At 44.7% G+C, this 10,800-nt stretch overlaps 1 protein-coding gene across 1 annotated transcript; it reads left to right on the top strand.

Moving 5' to 3' along the window:
* Positions 1-4,496: 4,496 nt before the first annotated feature.
* On the top strand, positions 4,497-9,680 carry LOC119165091 (uncharacterized). Its single transcript, XM_075888259.1, has 6 exons — positions 4,497-4,786; positions 5,642-5,789; positions 6,046-6,686; positions 7,287-7,366; positions 7,563-7,621; positions 8,565-9,680. Exons 1-6 carry the CDS (start codon positions 4,644-4,646, stop codon positions 9,153-9,155), a joined length of 1,662 nt encoding a protein of 553 aa, XP_075744374.1. The 5' UTR covers positions 4,497-4,643; the 3' UTR covers positions 9,156-9,680.
* The last annotated feature ends 1,120 nt before the right edge of the window (positions 9,681-10,800 follow it).

The raw sequence follows: 10,800 nt of genomic DNA, 5'->3' as shown, positions 1-10,800 counted from the left end.
ACAACCTATGGTGCCTGGCGTAAATATTGGGGGTAAGGGTGTCTAGACTCCCCTGTTGTTCATGCTGTGGTGGACAGCCCTTGAGATTTATCTTTTTTTGAACATCATATATTCTAAATACGTGGATCATTTTCGAAGGTGGAATATGTTTAACGTGTGCCTGCGTTCAATACCGTTCACCTTTGTGAGACTATGAAAGTCGCATAAGTAGCTTGTCTGGTTCATGGAAAACTGATTAGAGCAATGTAAATATTTGAGTTCGGATCTCATACTCGTTTTTGTTTTATTTCAAAACATGACTTATTTCCCATTTAAATAAAAATTCACCCATATAGAAAACAAGATGGCCGCCATGGTCTGATTGCGGTGCCCCCTTGTGATTTTTCTGGATTACGACAATGGTGGTGCCTACGCGCATACCACAGGCTGTGGTACGTGGTCTACGTCATACGGCACAGGTGGACAGGACTGTGTGCCCTACGCGACAGGGAGGTCTGGTCATTCATGTCGATCGCTGCTGTCAGTCATTGCTGATGTAATTTGCTTGTGGCCGCGCGTTACCGTGGTCCACAAATGTTTGCGGTTGTGTTCATTTCACCATTTTTATTTCCAAATTATCTACAGAACCTCGTAGGGTAATTTTTGTCAGTCACTTAATATCTTAAAAGAGCCACGGATTGTAGCATCAATGCTCTTTTGTAATGAAGGCGCTATTTCCCCACTTCTTTTTACAGAAAACGTGAAGCATGGAGTCCGCGTTAATTTTGTGAAGTAAATATATCACGCCCTGAAAGTACCTTCAACACCTAGGAATAGTTGCACAATATTAATTGCAGTGCTTTGCTCGGTTAGATGTGTCTACTGTCTTCTGTATACAGCCCGTTTCGTGCACAGTCTCTTTTGAGTGAACGAGAGGGAAGCAACCGAATGCATAATTAGCTCTCATAACTGGATCTTGTTACTTGGAACGAGTATATCAGTTTTACAGTTTTGACTCATATCAATATCCTAGTGACGTTTTTGTGTTGAACTTGCCATGCACTGTTTCACTGATATCAAAATTTTAGAGGGTCGTATAAGAGAGTCATGAAGGCTTTCAACCATCGCGCTGCTCAACGAACAGCACATGCCTTGTGCAGATCTGTTACCACCCCTGCTAATATCCCCGCGCGTAAGAAAAAGAACATTTGATAACGAACATAACAGAGAGCGGACCGAATGCACAAGTCATGCTTTTCCTACAGGCTCGCGGACATTTAGCGCGCGGATTCGCGAATGATATCCCAGCATTGCAGGATCGGCTGAGATATTCTCCTATGATGAACTCCAGCCTTAACACGCTTTTGCGAATAAGCGTTGTAGTGCATAGTTACTTCGGCACCTATAACTAGATGGCTACCTTGTATTTTAGTTGTGCAAATACGTCAAGTTCATTGTTCAGCTCCTTCCACGTTGGTCTTGCCTTGAAATGAAAGGCAGATTTACTACAAAAAAAAACAGACCACTGCACCATCCATGGCTGTTATTTTCTGCTAATGAGCACTCCAAGTGAGCTTAGTTTGCATGCTGCCGGGCTGTATACTACAAGTTTTGTGAGGAACTTTGGTGGTGTTGTATTGTACATCAGTAACTCAACATCTCACGTTTGAGGTGACAATGTAGTTAATGAAAGAAGCAGTGGTGTTTTCTTGTAAATATTCAGTGGGCAAGAAAATAAAAGCAGATTACTTGGTTCGGCCTTTTGGTGCCATCACTGCCTATCATTGCCTGAACACTTTCAATAAGCATCTTATTTCATTTCGACCGTATCACTACGATGAAAGTCGCATCCGCAATAGGCATGCAAGCAAACTGAAACCATGACTTACGTTTTCATGTGTGGTGGACATCACAAATAATGGTTTTCATCGTCCGTAGCATCTCAAAACGCTTTCAAGTCAATTTTACCCCTTTCAGTCTTGCGTGTATTGCCACCAATATCGGCAGGAATACTCGCTAAAGCGAAGAGGATCATTTACAGGTGAGCAGTGTGTATTCTACAGTTATTTCACAGAAACTCTACTATACGCTGTTGTAAATAGCTGGCATAACCAATCGCTTAATACAAATGGAAACCTTCTCACAAAAAGCACTGCCATCTTACTGCAGGTGAAGGCAGAGGTGAAAGCAGTAAACACAGGCAGTGAAATTCGCTAACTTATGTTAGTAAACACACATTGCAATATTGCACACATTGTGATCCTGCAATGCTGGGATATAATTCGCGAATCCGCGTGCTAAATGTCCGCGAGCCTGTAGGAAAAGCATGACTTGTGCATTCGGTCCGCTCTCTGATATGTTCGCTATCAAATGTTCTTTTTCTTACGCGTGGGGATATTAGCAGGGGTGGTAACAGATCTGCACAAGACGTGTGCTGTTCGTTGAGCAGCGCGATGGTTGAAAGCCTTCGTGACTCTCTTATACGATCCTCTAAAGTTTTGATGTCAGTGAAACAGTGCATGGCAAGTTCAACACAAAAACGTCACTACGATATTGATATGAGTCAAAACTGTAAAACTGATATCTATTGTCCGTCCAGTCATTTAAACCAGCGAAATAAACTTACCCACGGATAAGTTTATGCCTGTAATGTGTGCGCGTCCCCTGCACGACGCTTGCGGACAGTGGGATTACAGGGCGAAGTGAAATATTGAGGAGAAACAGTATGGCATTGGAGAGTTTTGCAATTCGAAAAAAATATACTGCACGTTGAACTCTCCGCCACTCTTCAAGGCAAGAACCCGGTTTACTCATTGGAATGAATCAAATTTTGCAATTTTGGACTTGACCAATACTGGCGGAATGGTAGCATTCAAGGAAACAGCACTGTTATAATTTTACCACTGTTGATCACATTGTAATGTAATATAGAAACACAAGTACTAACAAAAGTGACTGAAAATTATGTGACACGTATGCACCATGCACCTATGAAGGAAAGAGTGTAAATAAAAGGGCTCACTTTCTTTGTTAAACGCAATATTAAAGGAACAGTGAGATGCATTTGACGCATGTTGCGTTTTAAAGCGAAAGCTGTTATAAGATCACCATTCGGGTCACGTGCAATTGTCCGCTGCTGGTGTCCGTAACCACATCGCACAAAATTAGAAAATTAACCTAGCACCAGTGACACAGTGGGGCTCGAATGTGGGTCCGCTGAGTACCAACACAGTATTCCACCACAAAACTATGCCGGTTTTTACATTTTATTTTATACAAATGCGGCTTCCGAATATACATAGCGTACAACATACATAGCCTCGAGTCTACAAATGTGCAATGGACGTTACCAAGTAAATCTCGTACAACACAATTTCTAAAGGGGTATTTGAATAGCACACTTCATGAACTCAGCATACCAGTCCGGCTGAAGTTGCAGTTGGTCATAGAAGTCCCTTAGCAGCATGGTCATTTGCACAAAGTGGCATCGTGAAGACACCATTTGTTCCACATGCGTGTCCAACATGCCAGTTTTCAATAAATTATGCATACCCAATAACAACAGCATGTCGACTGGCATGTCGTGCATTTGGACGGTACAAGATAACGGATGCTACATGAATTTGAAACCAGATGTTTTTAAAGCCCTCTGCAGGACGTCCCAGAAAATTATGGCGTCCTACATTGCTTCTGGAACTTCACAGAGGCGGTAGTTAATTGAGGATACAAATATCCATTTGGTGTGAGTAAATTTCCTCCTCCTCGACTAGTTTCAACACTAGCTAAGGAGGGAAGATGTTTGAGGTTCGGAATGGGTCCCCTCGATGACTCGAGTGCACGGTGGCAGCGCGAAGGAAGAGCCGTAGTCCGGTGAAGAGACTCTTCATTGCAGCCTCAGGCTACTGCCCGAGTCCAAGCTCGAACATCCGCTCTTTATTTCAGATTCAAACATCCTCTTGTCAACCCTCGGTTGAACAAAGAGTCTTCACACACACCAATCACATGTTGGGACTGGCATCATCACAACCAATCGCAGGAACACCTTCATGACAGGCACTACACTTGTGAAAACCACGTTACCAAATAAAACACGCAAAGGGGTAGGTTCTCCGCGTGTGACACTCTCTCCCAAACCAGGCCGTGCTGCCTCCGTCGGCCGACTTCCGTCGGCAGCCGTTCTCACGCTCGAGCCCCGTCAGCTCTCTCATTACATGTTGCTTCGTAGAAGCCTCCCTAAGAGCGGTGAGTACACCGTTAGGCTCCGTGCGCTTACCAGGTGTGCATGCGACAGCGAGGCGCCCCGACATCCTTACAGCACTCGGTAATGACGTACAGCGGGAGAGGTTATGCTCGTCTCCCTGCCGCCACTTTGTCTTGGTCAGCCAAGTGGTCGCGTCCCCGCGTCATTCTCAATGGCACGTGTGCATGCCAACAATGGTGTCAACTCAGACGGTGGCGCCTGACCTGCCTCTTGCCACACGTTCTTCCAAGTAAGCTTTCCCCTTCTAATAGACCGATCCCACAGGCCAGTTTCGCGACGCCACCGCTGCCGCGGCAGCCGCGGTGCATGCCGGTACTTGTAGTCGTCCGGGCGCACCAGCCAGCCGAAGTGCCTGAGCGTTCCCTTTTCGATAGATTTTTCGGTCGTGTGGAGCCGTCTTACGATGGGAGGATTTACGTGCTGTGTTCCTGGATGCTACAACAACAGCACAAGGGATAAAGGCTTGGGTTTCTACGTCTTTCCTAAAGAGCAAAAGCTTCGGGAGACGTGGATTCAGCGTATCAACAGGGCTGGACGGGGCGGCAGGTAAGACATCTTATTAAATGTATAGTGCCGCTTTGAAACTAAATAAGAGTATTGCGGTGGTTTTTTTTATGTGAATGTTTAATCATGAAGCTTAGCATACCAAAGAATATGATCTTTGCTCACTCTGCCTGCGTATACTCTTACCGGATAGCTCAGCCGCGGTTCGCGGTTGTGCATGCCGGTCATTTTTTAGCGCATCTTCCTTAGTCTAGCGTTTTTTGTTACCGCTGCGTACTAATATTATTATTATTACGAGTTGTAGTGCTGAGGTCTTTTAGTTTTCCATGTTGCGCAAGTGCCGCACCGCGTACGCGGCTTGCGTTTTTTTTTTTTTTTACAACGCAAGTGGCAAGCATGCAGGCATAAGGGGAAGGCAAGCTCATTGACGAGGCTCTCCTAATAGCTCTACCGTACATCGAGACCTTACTTTTTAGAAACGACGTAACGTACTTCACGGCACGCTTGCAACAACTTACCCAGAACTCGTTGTGCCAAACGGCGATTAGCTTTCGCGGATCACCCTCGATGCAAACGGTGCCTCTGTAATCTCGTCCTTTCCGTAAAATAGTTATCTGGTGCATGCACGCGGCCGATTTCGCTGCACCTATGCAGATGAGTGGCACAAACAGCTGTATAATTTACCTGTGTGTGGCGTTGTCGAGTGAGGCTGAAAATTAAAATTACATTTGTCATTTGCCCTTGACTGATATGGAACTTTTTGTACGTTAATCAAGAGAAAGTGATACTGTTGTCTTGCAGTGGTAGCATGCAGACTGGACATTTAAAAGGAACCTGAAAACGCAGTAGGTGATGTTCAGTGTCATATGAAATAATGCTGGAACTTTTTGTGCTCAGGTTCTCCAAGTTTACGCCTACCACGGGACACCGAGTATGCGGTGCCCACTTCGAAGGAGGAAAAAAGACTTACATGAACAGAGTGCCCACAATCTTCCCGCTGAGACCGCAAAAGGTGGAAAGGAGGCGACCACTCATAAGGACACAGGTAATTTGAGCGCAAGCAATGCAGAGAAATAGCATTACGTTGTTGCATATGCACCACTGAATATTTTGTTATGGCTTAATGCAGGCAATGGCTACTTAAGGGTTGCGCTACTGCGTAAAAAAAGCAATGATGCCGAGTAAACTTAAACTCGTGTGAAGGTATAAAATGCAGTATTGGAAATCTCACCTGCAGCTGCACAGTGTGTTGTAAAAATCACTGAAACACATGTCTTTCTTTTTCCATTTTCCCCTGACAGCCGGAACTTCCCAACAGTCCAACTGTGGCACCCCAGCACGACCCAGAAGTCTCAGGCTCTGCCATCACTAGTAGCAGCAGCGACAGTGAAGACACCGCACAGCAAAGCACTCTATTCATGGACCATGCCTACAGCAGCCAAGAGTCAAGCTATGACCAGCTTGCCAAGAAAGTTGCTTGCCAAAATAATATAATAACTGAGCTAGCAGAAAAGGCTGAAGCTGCTTACGCGCATGTTGAAGAGCTCAACCGCCAGCTAAAACGCTCTCAACAGGACCACGCTGAAGCAAAAAAGCTATGTGACCGCCTTCAGCAGAAGAATAGGTGCTTGCGGCTTGAGCTATCCTGTATGCAGAAGAAAGTCAAGAGGTGCAAGGCTGAAGCTACACAAAAGATTGACATCACGTATGAAGCCCTTGTAGAAGATGAAAAGAAGCTGCGGTACTACACTGGCTTTACATCCAGAAAGTCCTTCGACAGTTTTTGGTCCCTACTTGAACCAGATGCGAAAAAGCTGCGGTTCTGGCAGATGAAGGAAACGGAGAACGAGGACCGGAACTTCATCCTGCCTTTGAAGACACAGCTTGTGCTCGTCCTGATGAGGCTACGGCTGGGCCTTGACGGCCTTGACCTTGCGTACAGGTACGCTGCCAACGTTGAAGTGTTTTTTTTTGCATCAGTACTCATTTTTGCCTTTGCATAAGGTCCAAGTGGAGTGACTAATGAAACTCTGTTACCATGCCAATACATTTACGCGGGCATACTGTGTATAATGTTATTTATGAATATGCTGTGAGGGAAACAAGCATAACCCAATCAGCCCGAAAGGGGCCATGAAGACAAAATACGAGTTTGCTTTATTCAAAAGATTTGGTATTTTGTAATACCCTTAGTGCTTGTCCGGGAGCAAACGAACTTTCATTCACTGAGAAATTCAAGTTTAAGCCAAATTTCAGTGTTCCTGCCGAGCGTAGCTGGTTTCGTTAGTTACTTTGTGCATAGGGGGAATGCAGCATGCTGTGTATTCGTACGTTCCTCAAAATATCAGCAATGGTATGCAGCACTTTTTCACTTATCGTTTATAATGAAAATGACTGGAAGTAACAAGGTGCTTACACAAAAGGAATTCAGTACCGTTTAAGCATCTTCTGCAATGACATCTTAATTGCAACCGTAGGTTCTTTTGTTTGTGCTGCAGAAAATTACTGATGCGCATTTTTTGCAAATTTGTTTTTCGTACAGGTTTGGCGTTTCTACGTCAACCGTTTCTAGGATCTGGGTAACATGGCTGGATTTTTTGGACAACAGGCTTCGCCAGATATGTCAGCACCAGTTATCTTTTTTTATTGCCTTTTGTTTGTGGTATCTGTGATGGCCGCGACAAATTGCAACATTTATGGGAAGGGAGAAAGGGGACTGGATGGAATTTTAGGTATAAAAGGCCAACTGTACACTGATCAGTCGCGTAGCCAGGGTTCTATTTCAAGGGGTGTTTGTCAGCCTTCCCCTCATGGCCAGATATATTAGCCCCCACTACTGCCTTTCTGTCTGTCAAGATACCTGCTAAGAACGTACAGGTAATTTAATTCCCCGAAGCATGCTTTTTTAAGCTTACTGCAAGATTGCTCAGCTTGAACACCTTGTGTTTGCATTCTAAGATGGATCGATTGAATTAAAGTAAATTTCAGTAAAACTACTCGTTAGGCAGTTGGTGCACGCTTGTAAAACCCAGAGCGCAAAAATACAACACAGGCGAAGCACAATGGGACAAGCACTCACTCTCAGCTAAAAATTATTGGAAGCAACGTCACATGTCACCTCACCTTAAATGTACTCATTTCACTTTTTTTTATTCTGCGGGTTGCTACATGGCTCAGTGCCCGCGGCGTTGTGCTGCCCAAGGATGCGGGTTCGATTCTCGGCCGTGGCTTCCGCTTTTCTTACGCAGGCAAAAAGCGAAAATGCTCGCATGTTCGAGATTAAGGTGCTCGGTAAAGGTTCCCATCTGATCAAATTAAACTGAAGCCCTCCACTACAGTGCACCTTATAACTTATGTAGTGCTTGTGCATTATAACTCAATAAATCAATCGATGAACCTTCTGGGTCTTACAGCACATGCCCAATGCAGTAAATGATTTTATTTATATGTAACGATGCTTCCAAAAAAAGTTTTGTTGAGAGAATGCTTATCCCAGCATGCTTCTCGTGTGCCCGTGTGTTTTTTGCTAATTTTTAGAGCATTTGTAGATTCATTTAACAGTGTTACAAGCTGTGATGACTCATCTTGCGGTCTCTACTGCAGAGCAGTGCCAGTACTTGTGGCAAAAATCAAAGGTGGAGAAGGTGACTTTTTAAATCGTACATTAAGAGCAATGGGGAGATTCATGTGCAATGAGAATGCAGTCTTAGATCCTTCGCATAGATCCACCACTCTAAGACCACTCCCCCCGCCCGTTCCTAAGCCACTGATGATATTAATGTAAAAAATATGAAAACCCACTTTTCCTTCTTTTTTTCAGGTCCCAACTTGGATGCCTCCCCACCTGTGCGACAAGTACAGGCCACAAGCTTTCACTGACAAGAGCTACACCACTGTTGACGGCATCCTCGGCTGCACCGAAATTTTCATCGAAACCCCCTCGTCATTCCGTGTACAGAGTGAGACCTATTCCTCGTACAAAAAGCACAATACTGCAAAAGGGTTAGTTGTGTGCAGCCCGAACGGCTTTGTTATGTTCGTGTCCGATCTTTCTCCTGGGAGGCTGTCTGACAAGGCCCTAACAAAGGCTTCCGGTGTGTTGGAAAAGTTCTCACCAGGGCGAAGTTTGATGGCTGATAGGGGGTTCACCATCGAAGAAGAGTGCAAGGAACTTTCACTGCACTTGAACATTCCGCCATTCATGGAAGGACGGCCTCAACTGTCTGAAGCAGATGAAACTGAGACAAGGCTTATTGCCAGTGTGCGCATACATGTGGAAAGGGTCATTCGGAGGATAAAGACCTACAGAATACTCTCACAGGTGTTTCCAAACAGCATGTCTGGACAACTGAACAAGGTGCGGCACGTTTGCGCACGCTTGACAAACTTTGTGGGTGAGCCATTGCTGTGAGCAGATGTGAGTGAAGTCTGCATGTCTGCTGATAGGCTGCGCCAGTTCGCTTGCACTACATTTGACTACTTTTTTGGCCATGCAACACAGCCAGAAATGGGAAGGATATAGGCCATTGTGCCTGTTCTAGGAACTGCTCACCGTCTCTCCAAGCTTTTTTATTCACCTTAGCCCAAAACAAGGAACAACCCAATCCCTTCAGGAGGGCACGTACGAAGAGCCGTATCCTTCCCGTGCACATTCAAGCATCATAAGAATTGTCCCTGCCTAGGTTTTGTATTCAGTTTATTTGCTTTGTTTACTTGGTCATTCCCTTGTTCTCTAAATTTCTTGAGAACTACGTTTACTTGCACGAAAAGATGTGTTGTCTGCATTGACCCCCCTTTTCTTTTTTGTTGTCATAACACATTGCTACCTGTACTGTCATGAACGTGCATTATGCAATAGCCATACTCTCTTCATCTCTGTCACCATTTCAAACAGCGGCACGTTTTGATGCTTTCCATTAAAATCGAAGTGAACCCATGCCTGGCGGTGTCAATGAATAGGTACATACATTTATTTCGATAGGGTAAAAGCTCGTGATCGTGGCCATAGCTGCCCATTGAGAAGCATACTTGTATGGGCTATCACCATATTGTCCCCTTGTGTCCAGCCATCCAGTCTGCTGTGGTTTAACATAAACATGAAAGGTTAATTAACAGGCTGACGTAGCCTTTTAATGCGTGACAGCATTCATTGATAAACTGAAGGTATGTTGAGTGTATCATTTCCTGCATAGAAACCAGCTGCAGGAGGATAATGGAGCTGTGAAGAAACGGCGTTACACAGTGCTCGAGTAAATTTCAAGAAGCCTGCAACCGCCTGTTTTGCAAGAAACAGTTGTCTAAAAATATTTTCCACATAGGGCTCCAGTACAGTGGTTTATTTGACATTGTTTTCGTGCTTCCCGTAAACTGTGTAGGGCCTTCAAGAAAACAAAAAAAACAGGCCAGAAGGCACATGATAGTACAGGCCTACACACTAGCAGTGGTGGGTAAAAAGTAGGGCCATAAAAGAAGCGGGTCACAACACATCATAGCACAGGCCTACACATTAGCAGTGGTGGGATAAAAGTTCGAATAGCTCATGCCAAGTGACACGTGAGCAGGTGCCTCGCTGTCCCACAAAACACTGATTCATGGAAAGCTGTGGCATGTGTTACCGGTCTGCTTGTTTAATTCACCTTGAATTAATTCAAAATGAAGGCGAAAAGAGAAGTACAGACAATGCAGCAGTAAAAGAGCCCGTCAATGTAACATTACATTGAACAAAGTGGCAATGAAGACAGACACAAATAACACAAATACCCTATCAGTAAAGAAGCAGTTAATAAGTATCACCAGGCTTTTTACCTCCACAGTACGTAAGCAAGCTTAGGTGCCCCGAGAATTTTTTTAATTTCCACATAAGTTGCTGTTTTGGAGCAAGACCGGCCCTTACAGTAGCACGCAAGCCATAATGGTGTGAATATTAGTAGCAACAATAACGCCAGTGGTGCAGTTTCGTGTGCTTCATGGCATAAATAAGCAAGCCTATGCCTCCGCGAAATTAGCATGAAGCACACAGACGCTTCACACTGGAGGGCCTCCCGCTCATTTGTACT

Source organism: Rhipicephalus microplus, chromosome 3 (assembly GCF_043290135.1).
Source record: "Rhipicephalus microplus isolate Deutch F79 chromosome 3, USDA_Rmic, whole genome shotgun sequence".
NCBI classification, from domain to species: domain Eukaryota; kingdom Metazoa; phylum Arthropoda; class Arachnida; order Ixodida; family Ixodidae; genus Rhipicephalus; species Rhipicephalus microplus.
This window is presented reverse-complemented; position numbering and strand designations above follow the sequence as displayed.